Genomic DNA, 18,913 nt, shown 5'->3' on the forward strand with positions numbered 1-18,913 from the left:
TGTTCGTGCTGCATTACTCTGCTACAGTCACGGCTTAGACTAATCATTGCGAATAACATTGCCACTCTAAAGTTGACACTATAAATTAATCTAAAAAAAAAAAAAAATGAAGCTCACTGTGCTGTGAAAAATTGAAGTATAAAAACTGTTATATTGAAACTATATAAACAAACACCTTCCTTTTTATACACAATTTCTATTAAGAAGTGGATGTGTGTGCAAATCACCCCGAGCAATTAGGAATTACTGATCTGCAGAACTGTCTCAACAATTGTAAATTACAAAAAGCCTCAGTCTAAATGATTGCCTAATGAGATGCACATTTCAGAGAAAATAAGCTAACAGGAATTGTGATGCCAGTGGACATAAATGATGAAATATGTGTGCCCAAGGTAGGTGGAAGTAAGTGTAATTATGGTCTAGAAGGGATATTCAATGTCATTATGGGACTATTTTAACACCTGATTAGATCAGGAATACACTCCCATCATCGTGATTCATACGTACTGGAGGCTACAGCTTATAATGAAGAAAGATAGAGAGTTAAACATCTAGAGAAAGGTGTAGAGAGGTTACAGATGGTCTTGTTGAAGAGACTTCTTTCATCCTAAAACACTATCATTAATTTTTGCATATGAAAAAGTTCCCCGACACAAAGAGGGCATCCTAGTCAAGGTGACCTCTGGGGCGTGAAACATCAATGTATCAGGTGCAGGCCAACTGTTCTATTGAAGTGGGAAGCTGAAAGGAATCAGAGCGACTTCAAAGAAACCTTTTGGCAAAACACAGAGAAAAAAGAGCGGACACTTATAGCAGTTGACATCAATCAATAATGGTCTAGGAAATGGATTTCCATTCTATTCACCAAAAGCAGTGCTAGTGGGGAATCTTTTTCCTGAGTGTCCACCAGAGTGCGATGGCCATGCAGAGTTTAAGAGCATGAATTACATTTAAAAGCAACATGCATTGTGAACAAACTCTGCAAGGGATGAAAGCCAGCTGTCAGGCCACAGTGGCAACTGAGTGCTTCGCCACTGAAGACAGTGTCTGTTTGCCAACAGCAAATAACCACCTCTGGCCCATTTAGTACCATCTCTTTTTCTTTTCTGCAAACAAAAGCAGTCTGCCACTGAGATGACACGAGCTCTTCTCAGTGGCTACCACTACACCGCCCGATCAAACACAGAGCTGTATGTGGAACGAGCCCAAAGCCAACACAGTAAAGAACTCTGAACTAACCAGAGTACATGAGCACTACATACTGCCAGGCCAGCACAGCAGCATTTTAAGTCCCTTCTGTTTTGGCTCATTTGTTATCCCAGCATCTGCTTTGCATGGAAAAGTGTTCATTGGTCATGAAATCAAGTTTACGAGAAAACCAAACTTAACACAAATAAATACCTTGAATTTTTCAGACTAGACTGGGGTATGTGCAGTATATTTTATACGTTTTAAAACAATACAGTACTTTGCAATCAGTCTTTAGCGGCATGACAGAGGCAAAGTCCAAAGTCGCATAAAAAGGGCAAGGAAGTGGGTAAGTGGCTAAGAAAAATAAACAACATGCTTTCATTAACATGAACGCACCACTCCTTAAATCTGTACTTTGTCAGAACAGGAGTCAACCTGCTATTGCCACATACTGAAAACACTAAGACAGAGGAAGAAAAATATTTTAGTAGAACAGACTGGTATAAAATGGCCCGATGCCAAGCGGCTGTAAGTGAGTAGAAAATAAGAACAAGGAAACTATGAAAAAAAGCACAGGTATGAGAGTCGAGACTGACTTTAGGGAGATATCTCAGCTGGCAAGTGCTCAAACAACCACCAAATGCAGACACATGCAGCTATAAACACACGCACTCACAAACAAATGTCACACAAACACGCATACACACACACTCAGCGACACGCACACATACATTCTACGGCAACATGCTTATAGCAAGAGAGTTGCCAGCTGTCGGAGATCTTTGAGAGAACAGAACACCACCTGTCCCCTTATCTTCCCCTCACAAGCCAAGAGAGGCTCTCCGTCCAACTGGAGCCACCTCCTACTCTCTCATCCCATGCTTAATGGCAGCTTGTCCGCTATTTTCTCTTCAACAATTTCTCTCTGTCTTTGTTGTTCCTTCCCATCTCTCCTTCTGCACGTTTGATCTCAAAGCACCAGATTCAGCGCAATTATTTTAAATCACATCAAGGTTTTTTCTGACAAGAGAGTAATCTAAATGTTGTACCTTAAGCCCTGCTAGTGATGAGACCTGATGAGGTTTAGATTTCAGTTAAGGTGGACAGTTTTGCCAGATGTTTCTCCTGTTGTTGCCAGATAGGAATTTGGCCATCAGGTCAGTGACAGTGTGTGTGCGTGTGTGATGGGGTGCGAGGCCAACATCTCTGTCTCTGTGTTTACACTATCTCACTCTTTCACTTCTCTCCTCGCTGTGCCAGTGTTTTGATTTTGGTTAGCTGAGTATTCGGGTGCAGACAGATTGATAGAAGCCAGGCTGAAGCATGACGAAAGTCCGACCACAGCTAAACCTGGTTTTGCTGCTTTCTATGTAAACACAAGCCAATGTGATACCCTCCCAGAACCATTAGAATGAGCCTGCTGTCCAACACATAGCACAATCAGTCCTGGCTAGTGATTATGGGGTTAAGACAAGAGTTATTCAGTTCTGCTGCAGTCCTTGTATTGATATAGAGTATAGTGTTAATGGCAGCTTTGCTTGAAGCTGTAAAAATAGGGGAACATTCTCTCAATCTGTGCTGGCAGCTAAAGAGCCACCAGTCAAATAAAAGCAACATGTGCAGTTTCCAGGTAACCAGCCGTAGTGAGAATGTGTATATGATGGTAGTGCAAATGGGCCAGAGTTCCTCTGAGAAACACACACACACAGACCTTCTTGTTCATACTGTACACACACATACACACTGAACAGGAGCACTTAGGCATGGGAAACAGCAGTGGAAGAAGTGAGTGATGGTCCAACCAGCTGTCTGGAAGTTATGGACTGAATAGTGGAGGCCAGGCTGATGTTTTTCATACAACCTGAGCAGCACTATAGCAGATGGAGGTCACCGCTGGGTAGCATTGCTAAAATTATCCCAACATCTTAACATGAATTAAGCTGGGCCCCTGGGCAGAGAGCCTGCATCCCACAGGATTGAGGCGGGTGCCGGCCAGGGAGTACCCGGCCGACAGGCACCAGACCGCAGCTGAGGAAAGGTTTCACAAAATCAGTAGGGTCCCCTCTGTCTCAGAGCAGTCATTCCAACTCCTCCGAGGTTGAAAGTGAATTTACATGGCAGTGGTGAACCTTGGGTAATGTGATTAAATCCTGGCAACACACTGAGCGATGATTAACTTATTCTCTCCCCTCTCCGTGCCCTTCCATGCTGCTTCTTGCATCTCTGTCAGGCAATCAATAAGCTATTATAGCTCCAAACAGTGGGGTAAATTAACTTACGGCTGCACCTGCAGAGTCGGCACTCTCCACTAATCCCATTGGCAGGGAGAAACGAGACTGGACGCAAAGGCCAGGTCCCGAGATCATCTGCTACCACACCATGATTATTGGCATGAGGATCACATAGAAAGCAAAAGAGGTCCAAATATGACTGAGTGCTTACATTGTAAGGCTTTAAGGTAGTAGGGAAGTCTTGCAGTGATTATGCTGATAGACTTTTATTAGGTAATACTGCAAGTACAATAAACAAGTGTTGAAAACTGGCATAAAGGCAATTGTCAGGGAAGTGAAGAACTCTGGGAAGAGGACTAGCTATGTCCCGGCTGGTCACTGAAGAGCTTTCTATCCCATCCATTAGATGTGACCAGTCGACTAAATGGAGCTGAGGCACCACTGACAGATTAGAATCTGATACTAGTGCAAGGCGGAGAAAGAGAGCGAGAAGTCTGGAAGGGAGAATAGAAATGTCACCCCCAAGCCCAACAACAGCACTGTGGTCATATAATACTGGGCCTCACTGAGTCAGATGTCAGCTATTTCAAAACTTACCCACAGCAACACTGACTACTGTTTGAATTTTGAATGGATCCTCTCACTTTTCTCCTTTTACACATGACGTCCCCCTGTCTGTCTTTTATCCAGCTCTTTGCAGTATATGGTTACATGGAGATCCTTTTGTGTCCTTGCCACACCCTGTTTAGAAAGGTCACATGGGCACAAAGGAGAGGTGAGGGTGTATCTGTTCTATTCACTGCTCGGTCAAATTGCCATTCTCCTTATGGTCCTAATTAGACTATTGTATATGTTTACATACACTCCACTGAGGATGATTATGTTCACAGCACGTGTAGTTAGGGCCTGAGGTGCATAAACAACATTCTCTGAGTTAATAAGATGAGACAGATGTTTAAATAAGTCAGACAAAACCTTTAAGAGATGACATGCGCACTCTAAATTATGTTCAGTCTTAGTTTGTTGCTTTTCCTGTTCATCCATTTCTTTTTATGTCCATTGTCATTAGTGCATCATTACTGTGGTAATGGAGTCAATCCCATCATTTGTAACATGAGACCTAGCACGCTGCATATATGGGGCTTAAAAACGAACTGCTTGCTTTACAGAAAGGTCAGGATAACTGAAAGCTTGCATAAGAACTACACTGCGATAATGAGCAACAACTCCCACGCATGCCGGTCCTATTTTAAGGACAGACTCTTGTATCTGTGACATGACAAGGAGAAACTCATTTTCTCCCAATTGTTGCTTTAATGATCAGATTAGCTACCACAGCAACCAAGGACAATTAGATGACACTGAATGCCATCATGTATCCCCTGTTTGCATTTGTCATTGACTGATGACAGGGCTATGACTATCCACAGTCAGCAGCAAATAGACTGCATTCATTTGTAGTCAGATAGCACCAAGGCAGATCATTATCAGTGTTTGGGTCTACTGCTTACCTCACCAGCTCTTCCTGCCTGTCACGCTCCAGGCTCAGCAACATGCTACAACTCTGATAAAATTTCAGATCCCTTTTTTTTCTCCCCTTCCCTTCTCTGTCGTAGAGGTCTTGGAAATACTCCCCGTCTCTCTTGCCTCAATCTTTCTCTCTCTATCAATTCACAGGAGACGGATCGAGTGAGAGCAACACAGCGAGAAAGAGGTAGAGGATGGAATAGAGAGGCAGTGATAGAAAAGAAGATAGTATGTTGGAAAGGGAACTATATCAGATAAAGGCTGATACAGCAAAAGTGCGGCAGAGACACCGTTTCGTGGGTTATCAGTCCATTGAACCTGAGCAGAGTCAGCCTGCCTTTCTAAAGCTACTGTTGAGCAACCAACACTCTGCCTATCAACACAGCAGCAAACCCTAAAAATCTACAAATTACAAATGCCTGCCATACCACCACCAACTTGTTTCTTTCCATATTGCAAAAGCAACTGAAAGTCATAAGTATTTTCAGTATGTGCCTCACATTTCACCAGTCTTGCTTCGTGCCCTTGATGTACTTGAACCAAAAAGTCACAGCTAGATGTCTGCACTCTGCTGAGAGTTAGAGGGTAACTGCAAAACTATCAATAGGTGGCGAATTGGTGGTCTGTCTCCTGGGAACAAACAGTGAAGACAAGGTAGAAAAACAGGCCATCGCAAGGTCCATGCAGGCTCATCTTAAGTGGACTGACTGACTGTGCCCCTTGAGCACATTTTTCTAAGTTTGCCAAAATGTTGGCAGAAAATCCCTGAAGTTCCAGTCTCCAAACCCCCTAATCCTCCCTAACTCCTTCGTCTCGGATCGAAGAGCATGATAGAAGGTTTCAAGTGAGGGCTTAACCCAGGTTTAATAAGCAGAGCACGTCCGCAGAGCAGAACACCTCGTCATATGACCAGACACCAGAATGCAGGCACGTACCACGCACAAACCTCACAGACACATAAACACACATACGCATAGCCTCTCTGGCCACAGTAGAGGCTCAGACCAAGAGGAGATTACACCTCGCAACAAGAGTAATACCCAGGTCTCCGCAGAAGAGGTGGAGATTAGAGTCAGCAGCATATATTCATCTGGTTGTCACAAGTACTGACACACAGTTACCATCAGGAGCATTTATCACATATGGAGTACAGCCAAAGACATACCTCAAACAAATATGGAAACATGTTGATAAAAAATGCACACAAAAAGTACACTTACTGCACACTGAAACATGCACACACACACAAACAAGATAGGTGGGTAGGTTTTAAGAGGACAGGAAGCGAAGGTACTCTTCTATCAGTGGTCCTCTTGAGTGGTAGTATAGGACCACTGGACTCAAGAGCTCACATATTGTATCTTATCTACTCTAGACCAACACTTCATAATGTTAATGTCATACTTCACTGTCCTGGGACCCAGCACCCATTCTACCCATGACCCTGTTCTGTACTAGCTGGCGGCTAGGAAAGAAAAACCTCTGACGTACAAGAGTTTAGGGAAGTGTCCAGATACTCAGAGAGAAAGCTGTGCAGTAGCGCTACTTTTTAGAAGACCTATTGAGATATCTGGGCAATGTCATCGTTTGTAAATGGATGGGCCACAAAAATGTCCACAGAAACAGAGGGAAGTGCTTTAAGTGGACTCCATAAGTCAACATTTCCTTACTCGCTAAGAGAGACAAGCCATTTCCTAGATGAATACACAAAGAGAGGAGAATCAAAAGGCAAAAAGAAGAGGATGTCAGAGTGAAACAGCTGCGCTTAGCTCATCTAATGCATTTCATTCTCTATTTTTATAGAGGAAGATCAAACAGACAAATATCTATCACGCTAAAGGGACTAAGTCAAGCTTGGCCTATTGAAGAAATAGGTTTTATAGTTTTATGTTGCCATTAAAAAGGTGTCTCATTTACCCAGGCTCTGTGTTTATTGTTTTATGGTGCTATTTCCTCCAAAATTTCATCCCTGACAATCTGATAATGCACATGATAAGATACAGAGTGGGAATCATGTAGAATCTTGTGAAAGCTCCATTAATTTGGCATTTCCTTGTGTCAAAATCTCAAACTGTGCCGAGCTTTGCCTTCATCCTGTGTTTTCTCTAGGACAAAAAGAAGTGGAAGGAGGGATGGCGGGGGCTCTGGTGTACTTTTGGAGGGCATATCTCTGTCTTCCTTGGCCCAGTAGCCTGTCAGAGACGGCTGGAGCATAGAGTGATTGATGGGTCTCTGGGCAGGCTCTTTTACCCATGTCTGTACACCTGCCCCTTTAGCTCATGTACAGACTCCTTCACACAACACTCCGCTAGACATTGTTCACTAGACCAGTGTACACACACTGACAGATTGATGGAATCAAACACATACACAGACTTACACACTCCCCAAATACAGGAAGTCTTGCCTCACCCAATCCTGTTCTATCGAAGGCTTCATTCTTATATAAACCAATCCATTCATACCACTTTCTCTCACCCTGTAGGATGCGTGTTCTCTTTAGGCTTGGTGCCAATGTTCGCTGTAGAACAACACAAAGCACCTAAAACGGTTAAAAAGCTGCCCTGCTTCCCTACTCTGGCTCTTATCTGCTGCTACCCCACTCTTTCCCGTGGTGAGCATTTTCAGTGCTTGGCCTCGCTTCTAGCCAGCAATATTAGTTTTGGAGGGGGGGAGCTATGCGTGGGCGAAGTTATATTTGTGTGTTTGTGAAAAACCATGCTTTAAAAATCCCAAATCAGTGTGACATTTGACACATTTTTACATTACTGAAGCAGACATGTTTCTCTTTACTCCAGGCTGCAATCACTGTAGGGAGTGACAACTGCTATTAGTTCGATTATGTCAGTCAATATATGTCAGGATGTGTCTTATGCATATTTAGTCGATGTGGTCAAAGTTCTAAGGTATGTATCCAGGTCACTAACGAGCACAGCATTTTATCTGAAGCATCGCACATTTTTGCAACGCCAGCCTTGCTGTGTATCACAGAAAATCTCTACTCAAAATGGCATGTAAGTATTGACCAAACACAGCAAATAGATGCTGCAGGTTTAATTGCATGGACTGCATTGATTTATGCAAATACCCTGAAGTGCTAAATATGCTTGGTTCAACAGACCACACGCAACATGCATGATAAAAATTGCTCTCTGCATATATGGATTAAGAGAAAACTAATTGAAATGCATGTGTTGAACATGTCTCCCCTACAGAGGTTTCACAAAGACTACGCCGGCAGTTACTGTATGTGCCAGGGGGAGTGTAATTAGACAGTAGCCAGTTGTTTTCCATGTGCTGTAATTTCAAGATTAACAGCAGTGGGCCGAATAGCCTTGAAAAACAGTGTACACCGAGCAGCTATGATTCAGAACAAGATAAACACAGAATAAAACAGAATTCATGCAAAGAATACACAGGGACTTCTGTTAAAGCCAACACCATGCATGCAAAACGTTTTTACATTAGTATGAAACTGAGAGTTTTCTTAACAAGGCAGAGTTCAGGCTTTGACAGCCACACACACACACACACACACACACCACTGGGCTTTGAGATTGTGGAAGGGGTCTGGATTCCAACATAAAACAGATTGGAGTGGAGGCCAAGGAGAGTCTGTGGTGTGGAGCCCACGCTTCGGCTGCGTGTTGACTCATGAAGCAGACCCTGGCTGTGCCGTTTGCACCAATTTGCTCTGAACCTCCCTGAGACAAATAACTGCCACAGAGCTGTAACACACTCTGCCTCCAGTCCCCTGGCAGCTTGCCAGCACACTCACTGCTGCTTCTGCTGGGGTTTGGCTGTCCTGATTTTTTCTCATTCTGCTCTTGCTCTCTCGTTCTCTGCAGTTTATTTTTCTCTGCCTCTCACTCACTGTCTCTCTCTCTCTCTCTCTCTCTCTCTTCACCTCATCGTCTCATTTTATGTTCGGAACTTCTTAATATTTGCCAAACAGAAAAAGTATGCTAAAAAGACTCTGCATAATAGCCAAAAATAACAAGAGCAGGGAGAGTTGTATGCTATAAGTCAATGAAATTCAAAAACAGAAAGCTGTAACAGCACACCATATTGCCACTCTTGTAATAAGTTAATGAAAGGCAAACACCATGACAAATAAATAATTACTCTGCCACCAGGTAGTGAAAGAAGCTGTTTCAGCCATAAGGCTCGTTCTATTTCAGTGGGTTGCAGTGGAGAAATAATGAAGAGTAAAGAGATGAGTGAGGGTAGAGAAGACAGAAATGTGAGATAGACTCAGACATTATGTGAGACAAGTAGAGGTTCAGTTTGGGAGGAGTTCAGCTAAGACCCCCGGTGAGCCAACAGATGTAGTACAAGGGATTTCCTGCGAGGCAGGCGGGTGCTCAGATCAGTGAGAGGTGGCCATGCTGCCTTTAGATTGGCGCATGCCAGCCAACTGTCCTCCACTCTGCAGTTGACCCTTAGGCATGGCCCCAAATCTGTGAGGTTGAACCCAGCCTCCTTCAACACATCCGATGCCCTGACCTTCCCCCACCGCTCAGAGAATCGGTGAAGCCAACTGGCTGCACATGGTGACAGAACCTTCACAGAAGCAACGAGATCAATGTGATCCTGAGATAAACTTGGCAGAATGGAGTTATACGCAATGGACCAAATTCAAGTAAACATCCCTTTGCTTCTGTTGTTAGTGGCTGTAAAAAGTAAACCCTGCCTCTGGAGAGGATTCTGTGTGTGGATGTGAGGCCTGCAGCCAACCCTGTGCGGTCAGCACTGTGCAGTAAGCCAGGCCACTAGACAGCAGGCCCTGAGGTTATCGCCTGCTCAAGTGCAGCAGTGTGCCGTCCATTACCTCACTTTACTATCTCTGCATCCAGGAAAAGGGAAACAAGCTATTCATAGAGCCTTTCAGGGTCTCATGTGAGCACTGGGTAAAGGAAACTACTGTGACATATCACAAAGTATACAGTATACTGAACACATGTTGCACATGTGTGTAATTGCTAAATAATAGTGAGCACGTTTATTTCTTACTGATGACTACATTATGTTCTTAAAAAAGCAGCTTAATGTCAAATCTAAATAAATTCATCTTAGTGACACAGTGGTAAAAATAATATTGTCATAAGGGCAGCATCCAAAGATTTCAAGGAAAAAAAAAAAAAAAAATTCAAAAAAGTCATGCTTTCAAGAAAGCTTAACAGAGTTAAAACATGCCATTCAATATTTGGCTCTAACTGAATCTGTCCAAGCATTTTAAGGCATTTATTCCAATTTCTATTACAAACACATTCTCTATTTTTAAAATTTTTGTTGAATGTTTGATGAGAATATGAAAAGCATCTGAAGATGCAGAGTTTATAGAAACACATTTCATAACACATAATCACAGTTTTTAGTACCGATGTTAGACTAATTTAAATGTGGTCTTTCCCTTAGTTCTTTATCAGCTGGCAGTTCATTATTTGATGTTGACATCTCTAATACAAAGAAAACAATAACATAAGAGGAAAAGAATCCTATCTTGAGCTTGTTTGAATACACAAGGCAAACAGGATTCATGGTACATGCATTAGCCTAGGCTTTGGGTTAAGAGGCGGAGATAGAGAGATTGTGAGCAGTACTGTACATGTGGTTAATGATAAACCAAACAAACTGGGTTAGCTCTCCTAGCCTGGCAAAACAGAACTTGTTGAAACTCGGATTATGTTAACAATCGCTGGTGAGTAAAGGAAACTGTAAAAGCCAGGCTCTTACAATAACATCTCCAAAAAGCTGTGTTTTTAGCTTTTAAAGTGAAAACGTTACAAGGGCAGAGCTAGGCAAAGTAAACACAATTAAAACCACCATTTCCTTCTTAGGAGTTTCATTGGAAATGAGAAGCCTGGTGGTTCCCTCAACTTACTCTGAGTCTCACTTCAACACACGTTCTATAATGTTCAACTCATAACAGTATAGGTTTGACAAGCATCTTTAACGACAGCATGGAATTCAAAATGCTTTAAAACTTTCTTATATGCCCTCATGAGTCAGATTTATGCTTAGTTAGTTTAAATGAGGCCTTGTAATGAAATCTCAGTGCTTCTCTGCTTTTTCTGTTTTACAGCCTTTTTTCTTCGGCAGGGATCCATCCTGGTTGCTCCGACAACATAATTATATGTAGTTAAGCATGAGCTGCAGAGAGGGGAGCGAGAGACACCAACTAAGCGAGAAGGAGAGAGAGGGCTGGAGCACAGTGGCTTGTCATTATGGGTCTGTTTGAACCTTATACAGAATAAGCAGCCCGGTCTTGAGACGGAGCCAACAGCACTCTGTACTCTGGTCCTCATGAGTCTCGCCAAGTTGCTTGTTTTTCTACTTGAAAAACCCACCTCTGAAATAAACGTTGCATATCATCTACTACTAGAGAAAATATTTTTAGCATTTTGACCTATAGAAACTTGTAATATTTGCCAAATACTTGGGTTTTGTTGTATTTTTCTTTTAATTATATTTCATGTAATCAATTTGCTTCTAAAATAGTTTAAGTACATTTAAATTGTGAGCAGAACTCTTATTTCTATGTGGCTGCCTTTAGATATTACATCAAATATGAGGATGAGACATCATTTGACCACGACTGTGCACTGCATTTCTGCAGCTCATCTGTTCTCTGATCATCTGAGGATGTGTCATAGTAAAAATTCAAAAGCAGAGCTCATCAAACACACAACAGAAACTCAGTCTATGATCAAGAAGCCTAATAAGGTATTTCACTCAGATGATACCGAAGACTGCAAAATCAAAAACAGCAGAGCTCTGTCTCATCTGTATACTCCAGAGATCCCTGAAATTTGAAAATATCTGACCGACACCTCATACCTAAGACCATTACCCTTCAAAAAGCCAGGAGCCTATACCCCCCTGCAACACACACATGGACACACACACACACACACACACACACACATACACATTCACACACACCATCCTTTCTTTCCCCATCTTGATTAGATTACAGTGAGCGGGTTGGTGACAGCCTCTGGGCATGCTAGAAGAGCGGTGGATATCTGAGCTCTCCTCCTCAGCCTTCACTCTTAGCCAGTCAAGAGAGCAAAGAGATAATATATCTGAAGAGCTGACCTCACCAAATGAAAGCAGCCTTTAAAGAATCATGGGAACAAATTTGTCAACATAGGTCACCACTCACAAAAAGACTAAATGGTTTCGAAAGATTATTTTCTCTTCCTACATTGCATACCCGCTGACTGACAAATATTCTCCTGACTAATATGTCTCCTAGCTTGCTTGTTGACCCGAGAGATGCTTAAATCCACTTTACATCAAAGCCAGTATGTCTTAGCGTGAGTGTAGCAGACAATAAAAGGCATCTCTGATACTTCATTAAAATGAGTGGGAAAGCTCTTCATTAAAAGATGACTAAACAGATGCAATGATTGCATTCCTCTCGATATAAAACCTTATATCTATCTCTTTGACAAAAAAAGCAGAAGCAGGGCCAAAACAGAAAGGGCTTTGTTCCCATTGTAGCTCCTGACCACCTACCAAGAGTCCTTTAGAGGAGCACTCACCCTGGAATGATCAGGCCACTTCTCCCCCAAGGCTCCGCAGGCCTACGGAGACCGCTGGGCCAAACACATCCTGCCCATCTCCTGAGAGATTATCCAACTCAATGAACACATTGAAGACAGAAACACTGGAGGAAACTGGAGCCTGCTATTCAGCTACATCTAAACCCAAACTCTTCCATTCACACCCACACTAGAGGCCAAAGAAGAAATAAGAAGACATGCTGCACTTACGGGCTACTTCCAGCGAGGCGTTGTGGCTCACTGCCTCTCCCAGGTAGTTACGGGCAACACAGACGTAGGAACCTTCGTCCGGTTTGCTCCGTCGTCCATGGACAATGCGTAGGAAGAAGAGGGAGCCGCTGGGCAGCAGCATGCGTTGGGAACGGGGATTGTCCCTGTCTGTTTCCACTCGCTCTCCATCCTTGTACCACTCCACTGTTGGGGTTGGTCGCCCTTCTGCCTTACAGTTGAGAGTGGCAGGCTCCCCTTTGGAAACAATCAGGTCAGATGGATGCTCCACAATCCGGGGTGGGGTGTCCTCTTGGCGCAGACGGGATCCTAAAAAGGAACAAAAATTAAAAGTTTATACTTAAAAGGATTTATACTGTTTAGTGTAAATGTATTTTAAGGTCCTTATTTACTTGTCAACAGGACGGTTTTAGAGCAACTACATCTTACTCTGCATACACTGTATGTAACAAGCAAATTATCTGTAGGCATCTGTAAAATACCTAGCAGGATGCACTTTACTGTACAGGGCCGATGGTGTGTCACAGATACTGTTAGTGTATGAGGTGAGTGTACATTCATGCTGTACTCATTGACCTTTGTCAGCCTATAAAGTTAGTGCCTTTTCTCAACTCAACTTATAGACTCATGAATATTGATGCCCTATGAGTAGGCATCTCCACTCCCCCATACAATATAATAATAAAACCATGACACATTTACAAAGTGAAAATGCACTTTGAAAGTTGAGAAAGGTATTCTTACAGCTACAATATGAGGTGCTGCTGATGCAAGCAGTGACGGCCAAATAAACTACCAATCTTTGAGTGAAGTCAACCATTAATTACAGTAACAGCTCCTTTAGTAAAGCTTAGCTCCAGCTACGTGACTCTGTCATTTCTCAGATCAAAGAGCAAGATAGAAGAGAAAGAAGGCAACAGTAAACAAAAATGTGACACACCTTAAAGGTAAAAGGAAATTAAGAGATAAAAGATGAGATACAGATGCACTGCATAGTTCACTGACAAAGAAGGAGCATGAGCAGAGATTACACAATTGAAGAAAGACATAGCAATAAACAGCAGTGCCAACAGCAGTGCCAAGGGGGTTAACACCCCAGTGCTATCTCAGGTCATTACTATTGCTCGCCGACCAGTCAGCTGTGGCAATCAAACCTGTTTTACATGCAAATGCGCTTCCTGTTGTTAATTCCTGAAGGGTGGGACTTGGTGGTTGTGAATGCATTGTGTGCCTCAGTGTTTCCCCAATATTCATTCCATTATGAGCGCTGCTGCTAAAATTTCATCATTAATGTCAATGAGCTACTAATGATTTTCACTTGTGCACTGTGAGAGCACGATAACACCCTCCGTTATCGTGGAATTGTTTTGAGTCATCGACTAGTACATCAAATCCCAGAATCCTCCCTCTCCTCATTCTTCAAAGGATATCTACATGAAAAGTACTGTTATAAGAGTGTAGCTACTTTAAGGAATAGGGCAGTGCATAATGTATGTGCGTAGCATGTGTGTGGTTGAGCGAGTGTGATAGAGTAAGCAGCAGAAAAGTGACTGTGAATGCGAGCGGAGCAGAGGAAACGGTTAGCAGTAAGTTGTGAATCCGGCAGTAAATGTACAGTTCAGGCTACAGTGTGCCAGATAATAAATGCTGCAGCTTCTCAAGACCAAGAAAAGTCTTGTCTGTTGTTTTTCCAACTGCTGGAAAAGTGAAGGGGGTTAACCCCGAAATTAGCGACTATGGGTTAGCGTAACCTGACCAGGCTCACTTAAGGTGGACTGACCTTTAAGATGGATCTCAGCCGCTGCTAAACTGACTGAGGCCACTGAGTTTCTCCTGAGTTTTATCTCCCCACCCCCACTGGTGCCTACACACAATAGCAGGCGAGAGAGAGAGACATGCCTACATGCCATATCTCCCAGCAAAGGCCTTTGGAGCCCATTCAGCACCAGTTTAAGACAATCGGGTCTAATTGGAGGCACAGGCCAGCAATTAATTTACTCAGCATCCCGTGAACTTGCCACACTGCCTCATTTCAGTGCCCACCACCCATCCCCCATTACCCTAGAAATCTGCTGCTGAGAAGGCATCTTCTTGTGGTCACCACATATTTTAAGTTAAGTCAGCATAATTAGTGACAGCTCTGTGGAAAGATTTATCACTTCAACGAAAATGTGTAGTATGGTCAATGAAATATAATTAATCCAGTACCCCAATGAAGGACATCATGATTATGAGTCTTTTTAAGTAATTCCTAAACTATCATTTATGACAGGCTGCGGCTGTGCAGACTTTTTTTTTTTTTTAATTGCTTGACCGCTGGTGACAATCAGAAATACAATAACTTATCAGATATTAAGTTTTTCCCTCAAGAGATTACAGTAAGTTACCTCTGGGTATGCATCTTCTGCAACTGTTGTTCTTACACGTCTTATGCAAACACTGGGTCTTCTCTTGAGACTTGGTGTAGGCTCCCTCATTGGGCCAGAGTTTCATGTTTATATGCTACACGTGTTTTCTAGGTCTCTTGGTAATAAACTGTAAAGGTAGTGCGTAGCTGCAGCTTGAGTAATGTTGGAAAAAATTACCACTATAGCCAGCGAGCTACCCTTATTATGCAAATATTTAATTTCCAGATAGCCTACTGAAAATAATACAATGACAACCTTCAGAAAGTCTTGCATAGATATTCTTGTAACTCTGAAGCTGTTTTGATTCTGTATGTCATTCTATAGATACTATGTGGATGTAAAAAAAATATCTGTGGAGATTAAAGCATTTCAGAGAGACAGACAGAAACAGATGGAGAATTAGAGAGAGCGGCATCAGCCTTTAGCAAGAATGAATTAGTCTGCTATCTGACACTGAATAAAGTTTATAAAAAATACATGTCTGTGCTTCCTGGCTATTGGAGCTGTCTGACTCTGAACCACTACTAGGCTAATTAACCCCCATTTGTAACCTGTTCCCATCACAGGCTTTTGAACCTACAGACCATATGCTAACGAGGCCGAGCCCTTTACTCGGGCAGCATACTGTAGCAAAGAGCTGAACTAACACTCCTCACTATGCTGGCGCACACAAGCCCATTACTACCACAGCAACTGCACCACTACCACCGCCCTTCACCAGGCAAGACAGGCTAATATGTTTTATTAAAGAGGACTTTGAAGAGCTCCGCTGCTATCTGCTCTGCCGGTTCTCTTCCTGATTTAGATAGCTCCTCTCTAATTTGAAATGGTCTGAAGTTTGGAGTTTTATGGGGGAACCATTAACTATTTAGATGTGGCCTACTGTGAAGGGAGCAGTGCAGCAGGCAGTGCCGTGTTTGATCATTGGCTGTTTACTGTAGATGATTACACCGGATCTGCATGATTAAGAGGCAGACTGAGAAAACAATATACAGTAGGTTATAGTATCCTGTTACAGTGACGCTTGTGAGAATAATCTGATAAATATTCAGCAGTTCATTGAAAACTCAAATAAATGTTTTGTGTGTGATTCTTGAGAGGGTGTGCATGTTTTGAGCAGGGAGTGGGTGTGTATCATGTATCAGTGACACAATGCTATTATACTTTCCTTGTCCATGATTGAATTCATTATGTGCGTGTGTGTGTTTTTTGCCATGCTGATCCCCACAGACACTTTGAATGAACCTGGTTACTTCAGCTCCATTACCCCTCACCGGGGGAAAAAGACACAGGGAGTGTGAGGGATTATTCTGAAACACTCCCATGTCCCCTTCTACAGGTGCATACTTGCAGAGGATGGCAAGCTAACTTCCCTCCTTCCCTTCAGCATGCACAGAAGACCGAATATGAGACTGAAACAAGAGAGGAACATGAGAGAAGTGCACACTTCACTACCGATCCAAGCTGTTCAGCATCTCTTTCTTGCTTCACTTTGAGTCGTCTAACCCTCCCTTTATTTCAAAGCGCTGCCCTTCCTTCTCCTCTACTACTTTCAACCGCCCTCTCTCCTATTTTCTATCCCCCTCATCCCCCCTTCTTTGCTTCGAGACAGAGAATGTGAGATGAGCTAATGCAATACACAACCTCACCAAAGGGAAGCTGGGACTTCTACTGCAAGGATCTGATCGATTGGTGCCTGAGGCAAGATCTCCTTCTCCCTCAACTCTCTTGCTTGCTGGAGCTCTCTCGGTTTCTTTTTTCTCATTTACTCACACACACACACACAAAGTTAAACTAAGCTTGAGGGAGCTTTTGCTCGCTGTGGAGGTAATTAAAAAAACCTACAATTCTCTGTGACTTTTCGCTCACTGCTAAAAGCAATCTCAATAATGAACAACAAACCATGAGAGCCCAACAGCAAGAACACGTACACTGGATTGAACAGACCCATCCATACAGTCACCACAAGAGTCCAGACCCAGACATTGACCCATATACTTACACATCCTAGGATTCATGAAGACATCCAGGGTATTTCCCCACTCTGAAATCCAGCCCCCCCCCCCAATCATTGATAGACAGGGCATGAAATTTGTGATGGTTCTGAGGAAGCCAAGATCACTTTGCATACATTGTATATTAACATTATGGCTACTAGCTTCATATCGACCATTCATCTGTGTCTTGGGGCAACACTTGATTTTCACTATGCAACATGTACTGTGAATCTATATTCCATAAGATAAACCTGCTTTCTCAATCTGATAAATATATGTATGTGTGTATGTACAGTGTGTGTATATATACATATACATATACATATACATATACATACATACATACATACATACATACATACATACATACATACATACATATATGCATAAGAGACAGACAGCTACTCATCACAGTGAGAATCACATACTGTAATTGACGTCACTGGAGAAAACTATAGACATCAGTGCTATAGTTGCATTATTAATTGTGTATGCGTGCATAATACAATTTTGAGAGAATTTACTATCAGTGTAAATGACCAAGATGTCAACTACAAGAAAATGCAATGAAGTCTTGCTTGTGTTGCTACAAGGGCTATATGTCTGTGAGGCAACAATCGATCTACCTACTCTCTAGATGAAGGAAACCGCTGAAGACGACCCTGGAACTGCAGACTCTGAGCAGCCTCAGGACAAGAAAAAGCCAGACGGGGTCAGCTCTGTCAGAGCCAGGGTCATCCCTTAAACACGGCATGTTTGCTCTTTGCAATTAAAAGCTCTTGTACTGCCATGGGCAACATCATGCATGCTGCATTTTATTGCTAATCACTCTCAGCTGAATTAATCTATATGCCAGAATAAATCAGAAGAGGACAGACATAAAGATGGAGTGAGGCAGGAAAAAAACTGTAAAAAACAATCATTGAGCTGCAGTAATAAGTTCAGGTCTAGTGACTTCTCTAACTTGAAAATCAAATGTGCCTCTGTCTCTCACAGCTCCTTTTCATAGCTCCTATCTTGGCAAAGTGTGAGGAAGAGGAAGGCAGCCAGGCACCTGCCCTTTACCCCAGAGAGCTCACAGGGGAGAAGGACAGTGAGGCAATTTAGATCAATTGTCACTGTGGTCCCCTGAGGTAGGGAGACAAAATAATGTGTCTACTTCCTTGTATAATGAACCAACTTCACAATTCTGGACCATTCAGTCCCATTCTCGCCATAGAACAAAGGATCCCTGCCTAGGATTGCATTGGAGCAATATTGTGGTGAAGATTAATTTCCCCCACAAAGATGCTCAAGGTCGCAGAATCTCATAAAGACAGATGCTAAAATTGAGAGGTATTGCAGGAGCCAAATCAACACACCCCACATCAAATGCCCAGCTGAGCAATGGCAGAGCTATGGAATATGGATCTGTGATAAGCAAGGCCAAGCACAGTAGGCCACTCCCTATCTACACCCCCATTAATCTGTGATTAGGGGACTTAAGAGGGATTTATGGCAGAGATAAGAGCAGAGGGCGTGTCCCTTGGGGTAGCCAGACGGAGACTAGAGCCACGCCTGCCAGGACGGGGCCAGCCAATAAATGAATGAGAGGGAAAGAAAAGGCACCCTTTTCTGTTGAATTAGAGAAGATAACGGCGAGAGAGGGCAGAGATAAGAAGGAGAAACAGAGGGGGAGACGGAAACAGAGAGAAAAGGCAAGGTACCGTATTCTGCTGATCAGATGACATTAACAGGAAAGTGAAACAGAATCTTTTACC

The 18,913-nt window shown here is 42.8% G+C and overlaps 1 protein-coding gene across 3 annotated transcripts in view; it reads right to left on the bottom strand.

Moving 5' to 3' along the window:
• Positions 1–18,913, bottom strand: part of robo1 (roundabout, axon guidance receptor, homolog 1 (Drosophila)) — a 128,400-nt gene that overhangs the window by 97,886 nt on the left and 11,601 nt on the right. For all 3 annotated transcript variants that reach the window (XM_044353161.1, XM_044353162.1, XM_044353160.1), the window contains exon 2: positions 12,731–13,057. In XM_044353161.1, the coding sequence (XP_044209096.1) occupies positions 12,731–13,057 (327 nt within the window). The remainder of the gene's footprint in view (positions 1–12,730; positions 13,058–18,913) is intronic.

This window comes from Thunnus albacares, chromosome 6, assembly GCF_914725855.1.
Source record: "Thunnus albacares chromosome 6, fThuAlb1.1, whole genome shotgun sequence".
NCBI classification, from domain to species: domain Eukaryota; kingdom Metazoa; phylum Chordata; class Actinopteri; order Scombriformes; family Scombridae; genus Thunnus; species Thunnus albacares.